This window comes from Colobus angolensis, unplaced genomic scaffold (genome assembly GCF_000951035.1).
Source record: "Colobus angolensis palliatus isolate OR3802 unplaced genomic scaffold, Cang.pa_1.0 Scaffold146, whole genome shotgun sequence".
In the NCBI taxonomy this organism is placed as follows: Eukaryota; Metazoa; Chordata; class Mammalia; order Primates; family Cercopithecidae; genus Colobus; species Colobus angolensis.
This window is the reverse complement of record NW_012114555.1, coordinates 1,998,497-2,023,054: the sequence shown is the minus strand read 5'-3', so window position 1 is coordinate 2,023,054 and position 24,558 is coordinate 1,998,497. Positions and strand designations below refer to the sequence as shown.

Sequence of the window (24,558 nt, the reverse complement as noted above, 5' to 3'; positions counted from 1 at the left end):
AGGCGCCCTGCCGCGCCCGCCGGTCTGGAACCGGTTCTCCTAGTCAGAGCTGGCGGCGTGCTGTGGGCTGTGCGAGAGCGAGGGGAGAAGAGGGAGCTAGCAAGCCCGACTCTTGGGAAGGGCAGGCTTGCCTCTGGGATGGGGAGGAGGCAGTGCAGAGATCCTGCTGTGTGTCTGTGCAGGGGGCGTCCCAGTAGTTTGGGATTTGCAAGAAGATGCAATCAAACGACATTGGCATACAAAGTGCGATGCGTTTATCCTAAGCCAAGAACACGCTTAGAATGCACGCCCAGAGCCAGTTCTCCCCGAGGGGTGGCAACGCACCTGTGTGCCGGGCTCCGCGCAAGGGCTTTCCTTGTTCTTTAATTCTCCCGCCGCCGCTAACAACCTTGTGGGGGCGGGCATGGTTGGATCCCCAATTCAAAAGTGGGGAAATTGAGGACAGATTAACCGGTCTGCACGTAACAGCTGAAAAGTGGTGGAATTGCTGTTTTTTTCAGGTTTGCCTGATTCTAGATCTCAATGCTGCCCATCAGGTGTTTGAAGTCATGATTTGGTGAAAATGGGACAGTGAAGACGTTCTGTAAAAAAAAAAAAAAAAAGGCATGTCATGAGGTTTGGACATTGAGAGGTATAGGCTGGCTGTAGGAGTCGGGTGGTGCCAAGGAAAAGGAACTCAGGGTAGATTTTGAATGGGATTTGGCGACAGGGAAGGAGAGAAAGCTTTCCGGTGGTGAGAACAAGGGAAAGGGAAGGAAAGGGAAAACAAAAACGTGGAGGTGGGAAAGGAAACATGGGGAGAAAGCGATTGCCTCATTTGGAGTCTTGTATTTGTGTTTGGCTTGCAAATAGAAGCATCTATAATTCTAGGGTTGGGGTTTTCTTTCAAAGAAATGAATTTTCTCCTTTCCGTTCTTAGGGTTTATGCTATGATGCACAGTGACACCTACCTCTGTTTAGCAAGGTGCATTCCGGCTAGTCATTTAACAGCTGGAAACTTATATACCTGTGGCAAAGATGATCTGCGGTGGAGGGTTTATTCCTGGCCCCTGGCCTGCCTGACCTTGGTCTTCTTAGTGCTTGCCGGATCCTTAATTCCTTTCCGGTTCCAGTAGTGAGAGGAATAATAAACACTTCTAACTCCAATACACTCTCAATGTCAACACCCTCACTATCTTTAAAAGAAGGAAAAAATACGAAATCATCTTTGTTTAAAGAAGCCTGGCCCCTGTGATTTGTTAATTTGTTGTGTTTTTATACTGTTATTGCTATAACACAGTTTGCACTACGCCATTTAGCAACTGATTACTACCTTGTATTAGCCTCTAATTGTTTAATGGGTGTAAATTTTATCTCCTTGAAAAGATTGTAAGATGCCTTAGTCATGGGACTGTGCTGTTTATCTCATAGCCCTGACTGCTGACTTAATTACCTTTTTCAAGTGTCTCTCTTGCTGAACCCTCACCACTCAGTACCCTGCCTGGCATACTAGGTACTCAGTCAACATTTAATAAATGAAATGATGCCTCCTGGAGAGCAGGAACAAGCTTGTTATATTGTTCTGGTCCCCTAGCAGAATTATCTTCTCTAGTGGGCACTCAGCACTCTGGTGTGACTTCATTGCTGTGCCTTTCAGCAGGGGAAAGATAATCTCCCTGTTTTGCCCTATAAAGAATTGCCACCTGAACACTATGCCCACAAGAAGTCTGCTGAGAAATAATTGTTGATAGATTGACTTAGCCTCAGAGACATCCTGGATTCTTTTCTAAAGTGTGCTACAATAAACGATATTTGTGGTTATCTTGGCCAGGCTGCCTAATACTTTAGGAGAATGTAATTTGAGTATCTTCTTGGCTTGAGAAAGCAAACAAACCAATAAACAGAATCAAACCAACAGAACCCAATAGCAAAAGGATCTTCGTGTTTAATAACCCTATCTGCAAATTTTAAACAATTTTGTGCCCCGGGAGAGAGAATGCCTCCCTGTGTGTGAATTTCCAGGGCTTTTAATTTATAGTGATATTACATTCAACACTTCTTTTTAAATTTGAAGGGAGGTGGCCTTAAAAATATGCTGGCAACTGGTTTGGATGAGAAAGATTCCGGTTCTTTCTTTATCCAAACCAATTAGACCAGGTCTGAACAGGATTTACAACAGAGAGCAGACCTTGTGTGCCCAAAAACTTTGCTTTATTCCAGGTTGGCGAAAACAAGTCAAGTCTGCACCATTGTTCTGTCAGCCGGTTCAGGATACGGCACAGAATCGATGGGATGGGATGGGATGGGGGTGGGAAGGTGATGAGTTCACGTAAATGTCTGTACCTAGGAGAGTCAGAAGCTAGAGTAAATTCTCTTAAATAGGCCCTTTCAGTGGCTGCTAAATCTGGCTCATTTCCCATGAATTAGCTGTGGGACACTGGGGACAACTTAGTTCAAATTTCTGGGCCTTCGTCTCCTCATTCGTAAAATGGAGATAACGATAATTTTGGAGTTACAGCATGTAAATGTGCAAAGCGGTTAGAACAATGCCTGGTACACTCACACACAGCACGTGCTTTGTGAAATGTTTGGCAAGTAAAAAAAGCGCTAACCTATGCTAACCGCGTCTAAACAGCCAGCCACTTGTAAGCCCCACCTATACTAAAATTGCGGGGACGCTACTGTTTTCCGACTGCGAGATTTTCCTGACCCATGCAATTACTTTTGCTGCCCTCCACGAGGCTGTAACTCGCCCTCAGGATGTGGGACGTCTGGACTCTTCTCTCCGCCCCCTTGTAGCCCCCCACACCCCCTCGCGGTGGTGCCATGAATGAGGGAGGGGTACACGTCCTCCTTCTTCCCCGCCCCCTATCTTCGCGGCTCGCTAAAGCGTTAGTAACCGCCCCGCCGTACTACCGTTGGTCCGGGAACGCCTCTGGGGCGGGGCTGGGGTGCAGCGCACGCGCTATACAGCAGCGCCGCGCCTGCGCCGTGGAGGGCCTGAGGGAGGCGGGGGATTGGTATGCGAGCGAATGTGCGAGGGGAGGGAGGCGTCCCTGCGGAGCGTGGTACTACGACCAGCGCCGGCCGGAGGGGGCGGGGGGATGCGCCGCGGCGGCGGCGGCGGTGGCGGCGCTTCGGGGAGCAGGCGAGCGGCAAGCGGCCGGGGCGCTGCTGCGCTTTCACCCGGCTCCTCCTCGGCGCCCTCATCCCGCCTCGACTCCCGGCCCAGCCTGGGGTTGGCTGCAGCGGCGGCGCTGGGCTGCGTTGCTGGTGCTCGGGCTGCTGGTAGCCGGAGCGGCGGACGGATGCGAGCTTGTACCCCGGCACCTCCGCGGGCGGCGGGCGACTGGCTCTGCCACAACTGCCGCCTCTTCTCCCGCCGCGGCGGCCGGCGATAGCCCAGCGCTCACGACAGGTGAGGGGCTAGGGGGCGGCGGGCGGGGCTCAGCCGGCCGGCCGCAGTGGGACCCCCCCATCCCGTGCAGAGGCCAGCATCTCCGCCGGACGTCCGCTATTCCACGGCCCCGGCCGGGCGTGATGCGGAGCCCTGGCTGTTGTTCCGTCGCGGTTCCCTGCACTCCGGACATCTTCCCTTTTCACCCCAACACCCCACCCCAACACCCCACTGTCGCCGAGCCTCTCGACGGCACTGGTTCCCCTCCCTTCAGTCGGGCTCTCAGATCTTCCAAGCTGAGCAATGCGGTAGTTTCTGTTTCGTGCTGCAGAAGAGCCAGCAGGGTCTGCAGGGGACTGGGCTGATTTTTTTTTTTTTTTTTTGAAGCTGCTGGAAAAAAGTCAGCAGCAGCATTGCGGTATTGAGTCTACCTCTGGTGCTGCTTTTGCAAAGGCAGCTGGCAGTCTCACCGGTTCAAAGCCCCGCTGAACACAACGTCCCAGGGGAGGCTGCTAAAGAGGATTCTTTGAGAGCCATAATACCTGGTGATATTAGTGGTTTCGTGTTTGTGTGCAGAAATGCCTAAGTTTACTGTGCATTTTTTTGCGGGGTGGAAGGAGGCCGTTTTAAGTGATGGAAAGTGTTTGCTGGTGGGAGCATCACTGGGTGACAAAGGGTGTAGAAACCGCAGCAGGTAACCAGAAATTATACCTAAAATTTGCAAAGTGCAGCATACTCGGGGCTTGCAGCTAGCAATACAGTTCTGATAGACTGCACCAGCACCTTTTTTTTTTTGTAGAACGTTCTCGTAATTGAGAACTTGGAAACGTGCTTTGTAAGGTTAAGTGCAGAATTGTATCCTTTTTAAAGCCTTCCGGTGTTATGTACAACTGATGGGTTGTGGTTTAAGTAAAAGTTATTATATAAGGACCCTGAAATGATTTCTTTGGGAAAAGTAATGGAGCTAAAATAATGAATTTTTTTTTTGTATTTCACTTAGTTTTAAAGTAGATCTGTAGATTTCCTACGATAATTTTAAGACTAAAAAGTTTAAAGAGGCACAAGATGACCCATGATTAATTTAACCAAAGTGATAGTCCAGCGGGCGTCTGGAAGTTACGAACAGCTTCTCTGACAAGTGCTCAGAAACCGTATTCTTTAAAGCTAAGCAGTTTCTCTGGATTCTATGATAGGATATTTACTATTCTAGAGAGAAGAAGGATGTTGGTAAACTTGAAAGACTTTAGAGAATGTAGAGTATAGAACATAATGATCAGCATGTTTGACTTTACCCTGAAGCATATCAAGCCCTATTAAATGGAACTTGATACATCAAACCTACCAATTGGGTAACTGGGATAAAGTGATTATAAAATAATCAGCATTAGGAGCATAATATAGTTTGAGTGAGAAGATAGGCCAGACAACTTTATGCTTTATGCTTGAATAGTATTTATTCTCCAAATAAAAATGTGACAAGTAACATTATAGTGAAGAATAGTGATTATTAGGAAAGTTGATAAGACTATAATTTGGAGATTTAATGCCTCGTGCAGGAAGGGAAGGAGCAGAAATATTTAGGTTTGTAGAAGGTATAAGAGTGGTTCTGGGTTTCTCTAGTAGAAAAATTTGGTTAATACGTAATTGGCTAATGCTCTGTCAAAAAGTAATTGCTAAAAAGGCAAGCAATTCAGAACATTTAATATTTACTGACTGCTAATATTTTATACTGTGTAGATCACATTAAGAAAATTGCTCAGATGGAATTTTATTTTAATAAGCTATTTACAATCCTTTTTAAGACTTAAATTTGTACTTATTTAAAGCATTGGGGGAAAAAGGTGATTCTAATTGGAAAAAAAATCCAGTATATCACACAAAATGAGTTGTGCCATAGGGCTTTAAAATAAGTTTGCTAGAAGAATACCCTGGAATTATTTCTAATGTTCTTTTACTTTCCTTTCATCAGAATATTGATTTTTAACAAGTTAAACATTTCCACTTAAAGTTTAAATCATAAAACTACACAATATACAAATTAAATTGTTATTTTAATAAGTTTATGTAAATACAGTCAATAGCACTCATATCTTGGTAAAGGTAAATTGAAAATCTGTGATGAAGTTAGAGAATATTGAAAATTTGTTTGAACTATATGGCCTCTATAGGGCAGTTTCCCATTCTTAAGATTGTATGAATAGCGCTTTCTTTTATGGTTCTATTTGTAAATGTTATGCAAAGCCTAGAACCTAATTTATTAGCATTAGTGTACACTTCAGGAAGTAAAACCATAGACTGAATTTACAAAATACTGTGGTGTGGTGTCATATTCTAGGCAGCGTTAATGGATAGAGATGGAGTAGAGCATCAGTAATAAGAGAACTAAACTTCACATGAATTTGGAAATTGAAAATTTTTGAAAGCCTTCTGAGAGAAGAATTGGTGTCTTTGGCTTCTGATTAAAGTTGTGATTTAGCAGGGAGTATTCTTAATCGCTCTGCAAAATGACAACCAAAATCACTTTTCTATTTTCCTCTTGAGACTGGTGTTTTTAATACTTACCTTTAGAAGCTCCATAAGAGTTTGCCTTTTACTAATCTATGAAACTTTCTTTTTCACTGCAGTTTGCCTCTCAAGTGTTTTATTTTAGGGATTTAGTGTACTCTAAGAATAAATTGCCTTTACTTTATCCTGTGTTTATTTGCTCAAATAAACTATTATTGCTCAAAACTATACAAATCATCCAAATAAACAGACACATTGTCATAATGAACACAGGTTTATATTTTCCTTTCCTTTTTAAACATTACCTTTTCAGAATTCAGTGTACAGATGTTTTTGATGAAACAGAACCGATATTCATAACATTGTATAGTAAGGGTTTTAAATGACATATACAGCACTTAGGTATTTAGAGCACTTACTTTGAAAGTGATTGAAATTTAAAGCAAGTTAGGGATAGGTGACTGAGAGCTTGGTGATTGTGTTCTAAAGCAGTACTTTAATAACTCAAAGCAATACCTTTTTTTTTTTTTTTAATTCTTTGCCTAACAGATTTAGAGTTGATGAATTGATCCCGGTGGGGAGTGACCAATCTCATCCAGATAGGGTCCCTGAGAAATAGCTTATGAAAGTGAAACAGCAACAACAAAATGCCGAATAATTGAAATATTACATTATTTCTTATGGAATTAATTGTTTCAGAATTTTTAAAAACAAACTTTAACTGAACATATTTGCCTCTATCCTTTTAAAGAATGAATTAAAGTAACATTCTTTAGTGCCTATATGAAGGTTTTATCTTAACTGTAGTACCATTTCACTGATTTGGCATGTTATTCGAAATATACATATATAAAAACATGTCTGTTAGAAGTATTAAAATCTCAAAAGTTTAATACATTCTTAGTTCAACATATAATACCATTTAGAATGGCCACTTTACCCAGTGCTGTTAAACACCTCTGCGTTGTGGAGCTTTAATTAATTTAGATGGAAATATCTCAAATTAGCATGATTGTCATTGGGAAAATGTTAAATGGAACTTTTAATGACATCAGTTGTATTCCTTATTTTTTTAAATTAGTAGTTTGTTTGCCTGTGGGATATATGTGTTGCTTTCAGTAATATTTTATGAATAACTTACACATGTTAGTGTTTCCATTGTGACCATAGACTCAAAGTAGATTCAGATGGCATGAGAAACCTTTGTTCCTCTGTGACATTGCTCTTTCTGAACTTCTAAAGCCATCGTTTGCTGTATCCTCTTTCTCTTTCCCTTTAGTATCATTACCAGTGCTTTTCTTCACCAGTCTTGAGTCATTGCTGTAGTTGTATTATTGTTGCTAACTACAGGATTAACAAATCTGTTCATAACCATTTGATCTAGTCAATTCTGAACATTTAAGAATTGGTAGTAATCTAATTGGTCTGGAAACATTGCATCCCTTGGTACTCTTAAGAATACCATGGCAGAACTGGCCTCTGTTGGGAGTCTCATAGCACAGGAAGGATTCAGAGGGCCAGTTGGAAAAGTGGATCCAAGAGTTAGCTTCCTTTTATTCTAAAGGAGAACACAGGATGATTTAGCTTGGCAAAGCCTTGCTTTCTGGCTGGATACATGCTAGTATTTTCACATTAATTTAGGCTCTTTTTGCGTAATGATATCAAGGATTTTTGATAGTGGCCTAATCATTGATGATAATTGCGGTGTGAACACTTTCACAATGATTGTCGGAGATCTGCATTTATGTAATATGATAGTTAATGTATATATTGGCTAAGCTGATAGTAAAACTAACTGCTAATAATATGGATAGTAAGCCATTTTTTGACATTTACTAGAGTTTGGACCTTACCTTGTTAAGATCTACCTAGGAATTTACTTCTGAATTGATGAGGTTTTATTAACTAAATAATTATTAAGCACAAGCAGAATAACACGAAAGAGAAAGTGGGAAAGAATTAAACAAAAGAATAAGATGTAGGTCTGACTGCTTTGGACTCAGACTAGGTAATAATAGGCACATTGATTAAACTATTCCTATGTGTTAGTATTGTGCTAAGTGCTTTTTATATTATACATCACTGTTTTTGATTCTGAGACTAATCCTGTTAGATAGCTACTGTTTTTTTTCCTTCCAACTTTTCTTTTGGATTCATTTTTGATTCCAACTTTTATTTTAGATTCATGTGGCAGGTTCTTTGCCTGGGTTTTTTGCATGATATTGAGATTTTAGTTACCAGTGATCTCGTCAGCCAGGTACTGAGCATGGTACTCAATAGTTTTTCAACCCTTAACCCCTCCTCCTTACCTCCCCTACAAGTAGTCCTCAGTTTCTGTTGTTGCTATCTTTATCTTCATATAGTAGATTAGGAAACATATTGTATGATCTTAAGTAACTTGCCCAAGCTCACATTAGTAGGTAGCAGAGTTAGAGGTTGTCTAGGGTTTCTCTGATTCCAGCGCTTGGATTCTCAGCGGGTATGTTGTATGCATCCTTATACAAACAATATGCGATGGATTGTGATTAGACCACAATGGGCTGCAAAGTGTAGGAGAAAGGACGAGGCTGTTAGAGGACCTGGAGGAGGGCAGGATTTGAGCTGGACCTTGATGTATAGATAGGACTTCTTATGGAGATGAGTGAAAAGGCTTTCTGGGAGGAGGCATATCCAAGAATAGGGGGTAAATAGTTTTCTTTAGAGTTAAGTATAAGGTATATGTAGAGTAGTGGGGAATGCAAGAAGAAAGAAGGTTGGGGCCAAATTATCAAGAGCTTTACAATTCCCTAGTGTATTCAGCATGTATCAAAATGTCAGCACATCTAAAACTGGGGTACTCGTCTGTATACTAGGAAGAATGGGACGCCCAGAACAAATACACATTTTCTTGGCATATGCATTTTATTAGATTATTTGAGAGATATACAACTAAAGGTTTCTAAATATGCACGTTAGGGAAAATGTACATATGTTTTAATTTTTGAGGTAAAGGCATTTTGAACTTTCAGAATGTTTTGTTAATAAACTCTTGAAGTTACAAATCTATATCCTGTCATTAGGAGGTGAGAGGCATTGTGGTTTTTGAAGATGGGGGGTGACATGTCCTTTGTGTTTGAGACAGCCAATTCTGGGTGGATGGCAATGAGGAGATAACAGAGATAAGGATGCCAGTTAGGAAACTATTTAGAAGAAGAGAGCTTGATAATTCTAATTATGTAGTGGCTATGAAAATGTTTAGATGAAATTTTGTAAAATCAACTGTATTCTTAGCCTAGAAAGGAATCTGGTTATTTATATGAAGTGTAAGAAATAAAAATTATCTTTAGCATTAAACATACAGAGTTTATAGAATGATTTAAATCAGTATAAGCCCTTGATAAATCCAAGAAGAAACACACTGTTTGTGATAGAGAATCTTCTTTATTTCAAATGTGCCCATTTCTTAATATAAAGATCAGTTTTTTAAAAAAATGTAATTGGGCGTATGTGATGATTTACAAAGTTGTTGACAGAAAAACAGTTGCAAATGTCTTTGCCAGTTGTTTGACAAATAAAACCAAAAAACTTTTGATATCCGAAGATAATATATTTGCCATAAAATGCTTATATAAAGCTTTTAGAATTCCATGTGTGAAAAGGATAAGTGTTTCCAGATTGAACTAATGTTAGAAGTCAAGAGTGGAAGTCTCCCCAGACCCCTCAGCTGTGAATAACAATATTTCAGACTACTGGCATGTTACTTATTTCAATATTAACTTCTAAATTTCATTCCTGTGTGAATTTCAAGCTTAATCTACAGATGATGATTTCTATTGCCAAATCTAAATGGTTTGTTCTTTTCTTTATCCATCTAGATCTTTATATTAGTATACGTTGGATATTCAGTCTTTCTTGACACTTTCTAAATCTACCTTCTGTAACTGTTCCTTGACTAGTTTCATTGTTGCTGATTTTAAGGGTGGTTCCCTCTTAAGTCTCTGTTCTCAGCCTCCTGTTCCCCTAGTCTAGCTGAACATTTCCTCCTCGGAGAACTTCATTACTAGGAAAGGTCTAAATTGGGGGTAGGGAACCCCAAGCCAATGATTGATTTGATTTTTGGCTTTATTTCCTTTGGCCCTTGGTGTGATACAGCACAAGCATCATGGCTGCAGTCCCGAGACTAATTTCCTTTCTACTGGGCCTTGTCAGCCATATCCTTTAAAGTGAAACAATTTCAGGATTAAGGCTAGGAGCATTTGCAGAATGTTTAATAATGTCTATTCAGTGTTTTCATAAGATAGTGGTAACTCCCTTCCAGTACACACAGGCTGATTGGAGCCACAGAGCCTGGCAGGCGCAGTTTACTTGGACTAACATTCATCTCAGAGCCCAAGTACCTGTATCTGTCCGCATGTTTCTTTTTGTGTGTGAATGTTTTTATGTGTGCTTATGGATCTTGGCCACTGTGTAACTTTTTTTTTCCTAGTCATTTTCACTTTCTCTGCCTCTCTTTCATCTTCCTAAACTTGATGTTATATGGAACTGAAACACCTCAAAAACTTTTATTGAATTAAGTGCTGGGATTTTAATTAAAAAAAATGCTTGAAGTGAGTATCTCATTTATGTGATTACAGAATACTAAACAGCCTTATCATAAACAGCCTCATCAAAACCCCCCAGGATAGTCAAAGTGATTTGTAGTTTCTTAAAATATTCTCTTTTTAAACCCTTGTTTGAAGTTTTTGTCTCCTACTCAGCACACTACAAGTTGCACAGGCCCGTGTTTTCTATTACTGTCTTTTTTTTCTTTTTTAAAAAATCTGATGTTGGATAACTAGATAATCTTAATCCCCCTTCTTTATTCCTATTGTCCAGCAATAAATCTCTAACCTTTTCATTCATGACGTGTATGTAATTTTTGCTCTGTTTCCCCAATGCCTTGAACCATTGTTATGTTTAGCTCTTATTTCTGCTTTGCCACACATATTCAGACTCTATTAATGCTCGTCATTTCTTTCTTCTGGGTACCACATTAAGAAAGAAAAGCTAAACTGCAATTGTAGGTACGCCTGCCTATTTTTGAATTGAATTTGCATACCCTCTGATGTTTATTCCGTGTTTGTTTGGGGTCGTACGCTGTGGCTTATGCCTGTAATCCCAGCACTTTTCGAGGCCATGATGGGCAGATCACTTGAGCCAAGGAGTTTGTGACCAGTCTGGGCAACATGATGAAACCCCATCTCCTCAAAAAATACAAAAAAATTAGCTGGGCGTGGTGATGTGCCCCTGTATTCCTGGCTACTCAGGAGGCTGAAATGGGAGAATCAGGTACCTGAGCCTGGGGGAAGTTGAGTCTGCAATGAGCCTTGAGCAGGCCACTGCACTCCGGCCTGGGCGGCAGAGTGAGACCCTCTCTCAAAAAAAAAAAAAAAAAAAGGAAAAAAAAAGTTTGTTTGGTTCTAGGTCTGTTGTATGGGTCCTAAACAGAACTGTAGAAGGTTAAAGTGAGAAAGTTAGTCATTGGTGAATATGTCTGTGTGTGCATAGAGTTTTAAACAATATTTAGTGATGGTTTTGTGCCAGCTATGGTTTGAGTAACTGGAAATCTAAAGATGCTGAAATTGACCATTTAAAAACATTTATTATTTATTTATTTTTAGAGATGTAGTCTCACTTGGTTGCCCAGGCTGGAGTGCAGTGACATGATCATAGCTCACTGCAGCCTCAAACTCCTAGACTCAATCAGTCTTCCCGCCTCAGCCTCCCAGGCTGTGAGGCACCACAGGTGGCTAATTAAAAAAAATTTTTTTTAAATGTAAACCTGAAAATTGCCTGAGAGTGGATTGCATAATCTAAAAATAGGAAAATGTGTATAAATATTTTCTTTCTTAAAAGACCACTACTGTGGTAGCTTATCTAGCATCCTTGCTACATTTACTGAAAATACCTGTTAGAGATATCTGCACTGCTATGTTCTTTTCAGCATTTTTCACAATAGCCAAGATATGGAAACAACCTAAGTGTTCATCAATGAATGCATAAAGAAAATGTGATACATATGCACATGCATCGTGAAATATTATTCAGCATTAAAAAAGAAGAAAATCCTGCCATTTTGCGGCAACATGGATGAATGTGGAGGACGTTATGCTTAGTGAAATAACGCAGACCATAGAAAGACAAATACTGCATGGAATCTGAAAATATCAAACTTACAGAAACAGAGTAGAGTGGTGGTTACCAGGGGCTAGGGAAAGGAGTAAATGGAGAGATGTTGAAACTTCAAGTACAAAGATTCAGTTATGCAACATAAATAAGTTCGGAGATCCAATGTACAACAATATGACTATAGTTAATAGTATCGTATACTGTACTTGAAATTTGTGAAGAGGGTAGACCTTAAGAGTTCTTAACATACCAAAAAAAAAAAGGTAAGACTGTGATGTGCTGGATTATGTGAATTAGCTTCATTGTGGTGAATATTTCATAATGTATGCATATATCAAATCAAATTGTATATCTTAAATATATCTACTTTTTGTCATTATGCCTCACTGAAGTTATAACAAAATATGAGAATATTTATTGAAAGTATTAAAAAATAAGTCCCCCTTCCCCCTTCTTTGGAACAAAGTATAATTATAAATATAGTTTAAAAAATTTTAACTGATACATAATAGATGTACGTGTTTTCAGGTATCATTCCTTTTTTCACTCTTTAGTATACTTTATTAAAAAACAAGCAAGCAAACCCAAACTTTCAGTGAGTCCTGTGTGCCAGATACCAGTTGGGTGTTTAAAATTTCAAGATCAGTAAGATATTCACCCTACCTTGTAGTCTGCTAGAAGGCATATCCACTTAAAAGGGTGATGATACATTGTGGTGAGGGTAAAAGGGCCTAAGGCTATGTGCTGTATTTTACTGAATTACAAAGATGGAGTTACTCATTTTGATATGGAGATGCAGGTTGTTAGTGAATCCTTTTTTTTTTTTTTTTTTTTAAATATCCAGAGTAGAAGTGTCTGCCGAGAACGTATGAGTTTGTCAGATGGAGAAAGGCATGGTGGAAAACCAGAGGTGTGAAGTGAGGAAGCTGGGTGGGGAGTGACGATTATTATAGGCATTGACATTTGAGAATGCTAAATATGATTGTGAATTACCAAATACCCAGGATGACAGAGTCAATGCTGGGCCCTTTTGCAGTGCAGCATCATCCATATTTGCATGTGGGATTTAAATTTTTGCCAGGCATTTTGTATGTTTCATCCAATTGAATCCTTAGAGAATCCCTGTGAGGTTATCTCCATGAGTTAGTACATCTAACAGAAATTTAGGATTGCTCAGTTTGTACTTTAAAAATCCCCCAGTGCCAAGGATCTTCATGTTAAGCATAAGGTATATATGGAGCGGAATCAGGAAATGAGGCTGGAGAAGGAGCAGATACAAACGTTGTGATTAATTTACATTCTAGATCTTTATTGTCCAATGGCCTTAGGAGTTCTTCCTTCATTTATTTTTGGTAAATAACAAAATTTTGCTATTAAATATTCTGAAATCTTGGAATACGACTCCTATAAAATATATCTGAGGCCCAGTAATTTGTCCTTTTTAAAATTAAACTTTGACTCGGTTTGTTCAGTTTGACTCGGCTTTTCGATAAATGCGTAATTGCTGTTTGTGCTTTGTTTTCATAAATGTAAGGATGATGGAATGTAATTTTTAAGAAGCATAGCATCTTGTATCTTGAACTTTTATCTGGCCCATCAGTTTGTTTTCACCTTTTTTTTTCTTTTTTTGGTAGAGACAGAGTCTGGGTATGTTGCCCAGGGCTGATCTCAAATTCCTGAGCTTAGGCAATCCTCCCACCTCGCCCTGCAAAGTGCTTAGATTATAAGTATGAGCCACCGTGCCTGGTCTGTTTCCACTTTTGCATAGTGTGATGAAGGGCATAGCCTCTAGACTAGAGCAGGATTTTCTGAGTTTGAATCCCAGTCTGACAGTGGTTTTGTAATTTTGGGTAGATGATTTAGTCTGTTAGCGCCTAAATTTCCTTATCTGTAAAATGGACTGCAAAGAATAAATGAATAACTCTATATATACTTAGAATAGAGCCTGGCAAGGGTAAGTATTCAGGTATTATTGACTTACATCATTCTTTTTATCTCTAGATACAGAGGTAGGATAGTTGTAGAAATATGCTTTGATTTATTGAGTGTTATTAAGATATTTTATGTTGCATTTTAAAAAGTACGAAGACATAGTTTGAAGCAGTTAGTTGATCTAAATAACTGGACCACGAATGGTCCGAGATTAGTTAAAATTCTGTAGAGATATAAAGCTAAGTATGACAGTGACATTGAGAAGCACCATGATATTAAAAAAAAAATTAATTGTATCATAAGCCTGAGTCATTTTGTACCTTTATTATTTTATATCATTTAAAGATTTAAAGCATTTTGCAGTTGAAATGTTAGACTTTAAAATCTTTAATTTATGAGTTTAAAGGTTTATTATAAAAAATTTAGAACATACTGAAAAGTAAATATAGAATATACATCTACTTCAACAGCTAAAAATAACAAAGATGGGCCGGGCGCGGTGGTTCACGCCTGTAATCTCAGCACTTTGGGAGGCCGAGGCGAGCGGATCACGAGGTCAGGAGATCGAGACCATCCTGGCTAACACGGTGAAACCCCATCTCTACTAAAAATAAAAAAAAACAAGCCGGGCATGGTGGCGGGTGCCTGTAATCCCAGCTACTTGGGAGGCTGAGGCAGGAGAATGGTGTGAACCCAGAAGGTGGAGTTTGCAGTGAGCCGAGATCACACCACTGCTCTCCAGCCTGGGTGACAGAGTGAGACTCCGTCTCAAAAATCAAAAACAAAAAACAAAGATAACATGAAAATTTTGTTTTTTACAATCTTTTATAGATATGTATGCATACTGATATATTTAATAATAGGCTCATAGAGTGATTTTTTAAAAATGTGAAATTACTTAGTAAATATTTGAATGCCAAGTATATTACAGGCATATGATAAGTATTGGGGATACAAAGATGAATGAGATTGAAGTTTTTGTTCCCATGGAGCTTGCATTTCAGTTGGGAAGATAGAAAATACAAATGCTATTTTGAGTTGTGAGAAATGCTATTAAGGAACAAGAGAGACATAAAATAGAAAATAATGTGGGGGCAGTTTTTAATATAGGTAGGCTAGAGAAGGCTTCTGAGAAGGTCACATTTAAGGTGGCATCTTGGAGGACAATAAAGAGCCAAGTCTGAAGAACTGGGGAATAGCATTCCACACGGACAGAGACTTTGAGGCAAGACAGAATTGGAATTATTTGAAGAAGTGAAAGAGTATCATTTTGACCCAGCATCTTGAGGGAGGGGGAATGTCGGATGAGATCTGGCTATAGAAAAGGGAAGGACTGGATGGTACAGAGCCGCATAGACCTTATTACATTATGCTTCGGTTTAATTCAGAGGATAACAGGCCGGGTGTGGTGGCTCACACCTGTAATTCCAACACTTTAGTAGGCCGAGGCAGGCAGATCACCTGAAGTCAGGAGTTCAGCCCAGCTTGGCCAACATGGTGAAACCCCATCTCTACAAAAATACAACAATTAGCCAGGCATGATGCTGGGTGCCTATAATCCCAGCTACTCAGGAGGCTGAGGCAGGAAACTTGCTTGAACCCTGGAGGTGGAGGTTACAGTGGGCTGAGATCATGCCATTGCACTCCACTTCAGCCTGGGTGACGGAGTGAGACTCCGTCTGAAAAAAAAAAAATGTTCTTTCCATTCTCGTTGCTGCCGTGTTAGTTCTGAACTAAATCATTTTGGCTAGATGTGGCCAGAGCAGGGGGGCTCTGGGCCCCTTGTTAGGTCCTTGTTAGCAGTGACCCAGGGTTACTAATGACTCCTTTGTCCAGGAAGCTCATGGGGAATTACAGACATCCTTGGATATGAAGTTTTGGTGATCAGACAGGGCTTGTTTCCTGTAGGGCACTTCCTCTGTCATCAGTGAGAGAGACGCTCATGTCACCACTCTCTTCTGCCATAATGGCTTCGTCCAGCTCTTGGGACAGCTTCTGGAGATGCTGTTCTGCCTCCACAGGCTCTAGGTCACTGTCAGACTCGCTGGGAGAGCAGAGGGGCTCTGTCAAGGAGTAAGGGCTCTGGAAGGCAGACTCCCGCCTCAGCCGCTATAGTGGGTGGGTATGTGAACCCATCCGGGCAGAGAGGCAGTGATGCTCCTTCTCCCAGGGGTCTGCGGCTGAGTGGGCAGGGGCGCCTCCAGACAGCTGGGTGCTCTTCTGGCTCAGGCTGTGAGTCGGGGATCCACTGCTCTTCTCTGCCCCTCTCTTCCTCCTCCTGGCCTTCACCTGAGTCTCCACTAGCCACTTGGTGTCAGGACTCTTGGATTCTCTGGTACTTGGCATCCAAGGCACTCTTAGCTGAGCGAGCTGTAGCCTGGAGGCTCTGCTGCCCTGGCTCTGGGGTTTCCAGGTGTTTCCAGGAGGGGTCTCCCCAGAGGTTGAGGTTGATGACTGTCAGGGGCAGCCTCCTTTGTAACTGTCTGCACAGGGAACCCAGGGCTGTGGCAGAGGTCTCCTGGATGGCTGGCCACAGGCTGCAGCTCCTTGCTGTCCTCAAGCTGCTCCTGGTGCTGGAGAGATCTCCAGCGCACAGAGGCCCCTACAGCCTACCACTGAGAAGCCATCTGCCTGCCCAAGAGTCTTGTCTAACCGTTAGGCCCCAGCACCCACAACGTCCACCTGACACCAAGTACTGTTAAGTACTTTTAGGAAGAACTGTGGCACATCTTTATTGGTGACTAGTAACTTCTAGTGGACAAATGTTAGAGGATCAGCTTTCAGTTCTTCATTTACATAAACTGAGCAGTTATTAATATATTACTCATTTGACTTAAGTTATGAACTCTCCTCTTTTAACGGATAATTTCATATCATTTCGAGTTTAGGGAAATAAAGAATGGATTATTTAAAACGTTACAATTTTATTTGATTTATAGTCTCACAGATTTTAAGAACATTAAAAAAGTGCTGGTTAATATGAAATTGGAAGTAGTAAAATCGATAAGTATTACGCATAGACTGTGAGGTTATATTGTGGCACTTAGTTGTGGAGGATATTTATTCAATAAATGTTTGAATGTCTACTATGTGCTAGACAGCAGACACTTTTTAGATGCCGGAGAAGTAGGAAAAAACTAAACTATTGAAGTTGCTGCTGTCATAATTTTACTTTTAATGCTGTGGTCATTTGTTGGGCAATTGTAGTTTTGCTACGTGCAGTATGTGGTCTTAGAATAAAATTAGCAGCTTCTTCATATTATGATTGCTACGCATTCCAGTACTCACTAGTTTGCAGATTCCTCTAATTGAAACTGAATGGCACATTGGTTTTATTTATTAATCTTTTAACTCATAATATCAGTTATACAAATCACAATGATAAATCTCTTTGAGTTTTATACAAAGCATATCCATATTCTTAACTTACAATCAAGTTTAACTTAGTGTAATAGACCTAGAATTAGAACTCAGATCTATTAACTCCTAGTTTTGTGTGTTTTTGCCATATGCTTTATAGTATTTTTTATGAGATTTGTTTAAAAATCTTATAGAAATATGCACATATACTGGTCCTCTGTATGTAACTAAACATATATGAATAATCTATGATGAGTTGTTTAAACGTGTTTATAACATTATCTGGTAACTTTTGTAGTGTACTAAAAATTTAGTTTTACATTTTGAAGTCTTTAAGTTTGTTTTCAGGCAGGTGGCTGGTAGTCATGATAGATTCATCGTAAGCCCTAAATACGTTAATAATTAGGATTATTTTTTTCATCGGGTTCTAGATTAGTAAAGGAGTAAGAAGCTGGTTTGAGTCTCAGGCCTCTAATTTATAATGTAACAACATGACAACAGACTCTGTAGGAATGAAAAGATAATAAGTCTTTGTATTTAGTCAGTCTTCAAGATTTCTAGATAAATGGGAGCTGTTTTTAGTTAAATACAAATTCCCAAGCAAGACATGATATGTTTATAGACAATTCCTTTCTAATTATTATGGAGATGTTCTTGAAAAATCTTATACTAGGAAAATTTCAAATTGAAAAACAGACCTTTGGGAAAAATAGGCTTCAGACAGTCTGTAGCCCCACAAAAGCCCTTATTAATATTTGTATTTGCTAAAAGAAAGTACCATAGTAATCATTTGCATGTTCTGAATTAGTAATTCAGAAAAGTTAGTTTCCATTTATCATCCTTTTATTATTAGGAAGAGTTCAGTATTTCCTTCTGTAGCTTATGAGATGTTTGAAAACCCATGTTCGCTTGTAGTAGATAGTATGTACACAAAGGAGCATATTAGTGGCTCAGTGTCCAATCCATTGAAAAGCTAGATGTCTTGTTTTTGTTACTTGAAATTGTTGATTCACATGTCTTAGGAGTCCACACGGTCTCAGAAATGTTGATTGATTTGGATGAATCAAATGGAAAAGGTTTGGAGTAAACTTATTTAAGAAGTCTTTAATTTCTCCACTACTATGAATGAAACCACTTCAGTAACAGGGTATTGGTAAAATTAGAATTCTTCCTCTAGAGGCTTTATGTTAAGACATGAGGATGTTGGACAGTCTCTCCTGGCTCTGTTCCCACCACCTAGGTAGGTCTTTGGATTGTAACACTTTCCCACTTTTGAGTCACAGGGATACACTTTTAAGGCTAAGTGGACTTTACCTAGGTTTCCTTTAACTCAGAGTTGCATTTTAAAAGTATTAAAACTGGCTCTGCCTTGCGTTACTCTTACCAATTTCTAGATCCCTTCTTTTCCAGTTACTCTAACGTAAAAATTCTCACAGTAGTGGAAATGAGAAACCATAGATAAATTTGTGGGTTATTAGAATTTTCATAAAGTGGAATTATCATCTAGAGGACTTACTAAATTTATATATAATAATTTTTTTTAACTCATAACCAAATGGCTTTATTTAATGTACTTGCTGAAAATTGACAGTTTTTTGGCCAAAGTACTGTAGTCAGTGTCTTCATTGGTTTAGTGGCTTTTGGCAGAAAACTATAGTATATGTTTAATTATTGGATCATACTTTACAGTTCAGGTTTTTTCTGTCTCTTACTGTCTTTTTTTTCGTTTTAGACCATTTGAGTTTTTTTTGTTTTTCGTGTGGAGATGGGTTAAGAGGGCTGGCTTCCTGACCTCTTTGGATCTTGGTTGTCTTTTGTTAATTTTGGAAAATCCTGGCCATTATCCTTTCAGATAATTCTTTTTTCCTTTGCTTTCTCTAGTCTCCCTTGGGACAACAATTAAGTATATGTTAGACTATTTGATAATGGTGTTTCCTTACGGTTTCTTTATTTAAAACAACACCTCTACCCTTTTTTTTCTGTTTCAGTTTGGATGACTCCTGTTGACCTAAGTTCATGAATAATCCTGTCAAAGGGATTCTCCATCTTTGATAAATTCTTATTTTTAATTTTAGCATTCCTATTTGACTCTCTTATAGTTTCCATATCCCTACTAAAATTTCGTATCTGTTCTTATGTTGTCCAGATCCTTTAACATATTAATCTTTTCCTTTACCTCTTTTAACATATTTGTGAATCATAGTTATTCTGATTAGTTCCAACATCTAGGTAATCTCTGTTTGGTTCCATTGTTTGCTTTATCTCTTAATGATGGGTTTTTTTTTTTTTCCTTCTTTAAATGTATCTCATAATTTTTGAATGATAGATTAACCTGTGTCTAGAAATGGGTACACCTCCTCTGTCACACTGTTAGTATGGTAGGTTGAGTTAGTTTTGTCATTACTTGATCTGGATATGGCTCTGTTGTTTCTATCATCACCTTCAGTGCACCACAGACCTAAATTTCTCTCACGTCGGGTTGCTGTTATTTTGTGCTTTGGATGGACTGAGTGGTGTTCCTGCTTGCTGTGGTTTGAACATTTGTCCTCTCCAAAACTCCTGTTGAAATTTAATTGCCCTTGTAACAGTACTGAGAAATGGGACCTTTAAGAGGTGCTTTGACCATGAGGGCTCTGCCCTCATAGGTGGGATTAATGTTGTAAAATATAGGGCAAGTGTGGCTACCTTTTGTCTCTCTCTCTTTGTCTTTCTGCCATGTAGTGACTCAGCAAGAAGGCTGTAGCTAGATGCTGGTGTCTTCATCTTGGACTTCCCAGCCTCCAGAACAGTGAGGAAATATAAATGGATTGCTGTTCTTTATAAATTACACTGTCTCAGATATTCTGTTATGGCTGCACAAAGGGACTAAGACACTGCTCTGTTGGCAGCTGTCAGCAACATCCTGTTTTATAGTGGATTCTTTTTTATATATGCTAGGTTTGTAATGGGGGTGGAGAAGTTCTTGGTTTTCCTGGTCTACTCTCAGTCTTAGGTAGGGCTTGTGAGCCTGAGTCTTGAGAGTAGAACCTTTTCGGTCTTCTCCTCTCCCCCAATCTTTCCCCTCCCATGGCAGCCAAATTGTGTCTCATGACTGAGGTAGTACTTGGGACGGAGAGTTTTCTGTCCTTCCTCTAGCAGTAGTGTACTTCTGCTTAGTTTTGATATGGGATCATGGGTCAGGAGGGTCTCTGTGTCCTTGAAGTGTAGTAAGCTTTTACTTCTGTTTCTCCCTTAGGGGCAATGGATCTTTGCCTGGGCCTTGTGGGTGGGAGAGGTAATTACCTGCTTCTCCTAGTCTGTAATTGTCTCTCAGACTCTGACTAATCCTGATTTTTGGTATATCTCTTTTTCCTTTTCTTCCAGGTTTCAGGTTCTGTTCTCTTATTTAGTCACTCACTTGTATTCCCCATCTGTATTAGTTCATTTTCACACTGCTATAAAGATAGTCCCTGAGGCTGGGTAATTTATACACAAAAGGGGTTTAATTGACTTGCACTTCCACCTGGCTTGGGAGGCCTCAGGAAACTTACAATCATGGTGGAAGGCGAAGGGGAAGCAAGGCACATCTTACATGGCGACAGGAGAGAGAGAGAGAGAGCAAGGAAGTGCCGCACTTAAAACCATCGGCTCTCATGAGAACTCCCTCACTATCATGAGAACAGCATGGGGGAAACTGCCCCTGTAGGCCAATCACCTCCCATCAGGATCCTCCCTCCACGCATGGAGATTGCAATTGGAGATCAGATTTGGGTGGGGACACAGAGCCAAACCATATCACTATCTGACTTTTGACTGTATTTTAATATTTTCTTGCTGCTTTGTCTCCCCTGTCATGTGCTCTTTTTGTATTGCATTCAGCTTGACTCATCAGCCTGTAAGTAGGCCAGTAAACTTTTCAATTACTTTTGTGACTCAGAAACTTACCTATTATTCTAGTTAATCTACTTGACTGTGTATTTACTTAACTATGTAATCTACATGACAGTGTAGAACTTGCATTTTTGTATAATTTGTACCAAAAATCTCTAATGAGGATTTCATGGTTTCACTTAGTTGATTTCACAGTCTAACGGTTGTGAAACTGTTAATCTTTTTTTACCTGCCTGTGGTGAAGAGTGCATAGTTTTGTGGAAGGATTATAGGATTGAGTCAGGTGACCTGGGATATTATACCATTTCTTTTATCTGCTTTTCTATTCATCTACAAAACATTTATTGAATACCTTTTTTTTTTTTTTATTCTGGGTGGTGAGATGTTACGCCTATGACTTCTGATAGCTTTAATTTATCGAGTACAGTCACTGTGTTAAGTGTTTTTCATAGGTTCACATTTAATTCTCCCAACAACTCTATGAGAGCAATAGGTATTATTTGTAGTAATTATTTGAGGAAACTGAAGGACTATATAAGTATCATGTCCATTACCTCATAGATAGTAAAGAGAAGCAAGCCTTCCACAAACATTAGTAATGTTTCATCTCATGGATGCTTCATAGTATACATAACTATTCCTTATTATTAGAAACACACTTTACGTTTTAGCTTTGTAAGTAATGATTCAGCCAGAGTTCTAAGAGGTATACTTGATTGTTCTGGGCCCTCATTGCCCACATTCTGACCTCCTGCCAGCAAATACTATGGGTTCTAGCCACTACATTATGTCTTGAGTTTCTCTGCTTTTTTCTATTTTCATTGCCATCACTGTGGTCTAGGCTACCGTTCCCTCTTACTGGGATTCCTGCAGTACCTTCCTAACTTGTTGTTATCGTTCTTTACCTTCTGCAGCCTAATCTCAGAAGACTGTACACGTAAGATAATTTTCTCCCCCCCTCTTTAATGACTTCTCACGTAATTATGATAGAATAGGAACCTTTCACGCTGACCTGCAAATCGCTGCATGATCTGGTCCCTGTCTACCTTTGTAGTTTCGTCTGTTTTTACCATTTCCATCTACCCAGCTTCCTTTCTGCTGCTGGAGAATGTGAAACTCTTTCTCTGTTTCTGGGCCGTGGCACTTGAGGTTTCCCATGTCTTGATTGTTCTTGCTCAGCTTTTTGCATGTTTGGATGTAGTATTTTTTCGGTTTTGTATTTTTCTCAGGACTTTTTTTGGTGACTTCCTATAGGAGCAGGCTCAGTTTGTACTGTCTCTGATAAACATACACAGTATTTTGTTAATTTCCCTTATAATACTTCTAACCAGAAATTACATTTTAATGTGCTTATTAACTTGTTATCTGTACTTATCCACAGAAATATAAGCTGTAAAAGGATTGGGCCCTTGTAGTATACTACTACATGTAGTGTCTAGATAGTACACAGTGTCTCATAGGTACTCCATAAAACTTTTTGGATGAATGCCTTGGTTCATACCTCTTGTGCATAAACCTTCATATATATATGTGTATATATATAATTTTTCCCCCTGAGAATAGACAGCCAAATTAGAATTAAACTAGAGGAAATATTTAATGCATTTTAAACCAGATGCGGTAACTTAAATGTTTTAGAAATGATTTTTTTCAAAGATCTTAGGATTCTTGAAATGGGTACTATGTTATCTCAAATTTTATTCTTACGTAGGTTTTCTTAACTTGGAAAATATATATAAGTGTAGACAAGAATAAAATAAATTGTACTCGTCAGAAAGAACCATTTTGGTATTGTTCTATTTTATATGTATATGTGGTATTATTTTATGTAGTTGTGCTATGTTCTGAATATGTGTGTCTCCCCAACATTTATATATTGAAACCCAACCTTCAAGGTGATGGTGGTACTAAGAGGTCGAGCGTTTGGGAAGTGATTAGGTCATAAGGACAAAACCCTTATGAATGGGATTAGTGCCCTTCTAAAGGAGGCCAGAGGGGGCTGGGCGTGGTGGCTCATGCCTGTAATCCCAGCTCTTTGGGAGGCCGAGGCACGCAGATCACCTGAGGTCAGGAGTTTGAGACCAGCCTGGCCAATATGGTGAAACCCCGTCTTTACAAAAAATACAAAATTTAGCCAGGTGTGGTGGTGCATGCCTGTAGTCCCAGCTACTTGGGAGGCTGAGGCAGAAGAATGGCTTGAACTCTGGAGGCAGAGGTTGCAGTGAGCTGAGATTGCACTGCTGCACTCTAGCCTGGGCGACAGAGCGAGACTCCATCTCAAAAAAAGAAAAAAAGCCACTTTTGCCCTTCCCTTCTGCCATGTAAGGGTATAGCAAACAAGGTGCCACCTGTAAAGCAGGAGAGCCCTCACCAGACACTGAATCTGCTGGTGCCTTTATCTTGGACTTCCCAGCCTTTAGAACTATAAGCAAAAAATTGCTGTTCTTTCTAAATTACCCAGTATAAGGTATTTTGTTATAGCAACCTGAATGGACTAAGACAAGTTGCAATCCTTTTAGATAGAATTTTGCATCTTTTAAAATTAAATGGAATGGAAGATATAAATTATTTACTCATTGTTGGATAGATTCCCATTGTTGGATAGATTGTTTTGAGTTTTCTTTAAAAAATATTGTTATAAACATTTTTTGTGTAAATCTTTTCTGCACTTTGGATTTTAAGGACACCTTCCTAGAAGCATACTGTTAAATTAAAAGATATGAATATTTTAAGGTTTAAAAAAATACATATTTGTGTATATTTACTGACAGATTGCTTTCTGGAAGGATTGTGTTTTTGAGTGCCCAATAGCGTTTTTATTGAAAAACAATCTTTGGTATTTTCAGTGAAATGTCATGTTTTTATTTCTTTGATTATTTAGAGTATAATTGGTTTCCCTTTTCTGTGTTGTTAAATACACTATCCCTTGTAATTGGGGGTTGAGATTGCTCTGGCAAAAGATGTGTAAAACTAATGAGAAAATGAAGACTGATTCTGTCCTGACATTCTCTTATGGTGATTCTTGTAAAAATGTGATACTGTGAAAAGGGTTGAGCTTTCTATTAATAATAAGTTAATTGCGGTTTCATTTTTTCCAGTTTTGTAAAGTTTCAGTTGTTGCTAATTTTTTCCCCCAATTGTAATTTTATGTTTGATCTTAGCCAAAAGGCCAAGAAGCAGTGCCCCCTTGTAATTCTGGTTTTATCTAGAAACCTAGTTTCTTAAATTTCTTTCTTTTTGTTTTTCTTTCTGTTTTTTTTTTTTTTTTTTTTTTCAGGATGTAAATTTTCAGGCAGTTATTTTGGACAGCTGATCATTGGTCTTATACATTGATAATTGTTTTTCTCCCTCACATTAAACCCACCTTT

At 39.3% G+C, this 24,558-nt stretch overlaps 2 protein-coding genes and 1 pseudogene across 2 annotated transcripts in view; 2 read left to right on the top strand and 1 right to left on the bottom strand.

Annotated features, from left to right (window-relative positions):
• Window positions 1-4: 4 nt before the first annotated feature.
• STIM2 (stromal interaction molecule 2) overlaps window positions 5-24,558 on the top strand; it is a 158,164-nt gene continuing 133,610 nt past the window's right edge. The window contains exons 1-2 of the mRNA XM_011935630.1: window positions 5-62; window positions 501-655. The gene's annotated coding sequence lies outside the window, so the exon portion shown is untranslated. The remainder of the gene's footprint in view (window positions 63-500; window positions 656-24,558) is intronic.
• On the top strand, window positions 2,806-3,805 carry LOC105507247. The gene has a single exon (XM_011935682.1). The coding sequence runs from the start codon at window positions 2,806-2,808 to the stop codon at window positions 3,739-3,741; it is 936 nt and encodes a 311-aa protein (XP_011791072.1). The 3' UTR covers window positions 3,742-3,805.
• LOC105507246 lies at window positions 15,845-16,587 on the bottom strand (annotated as a pseudogene).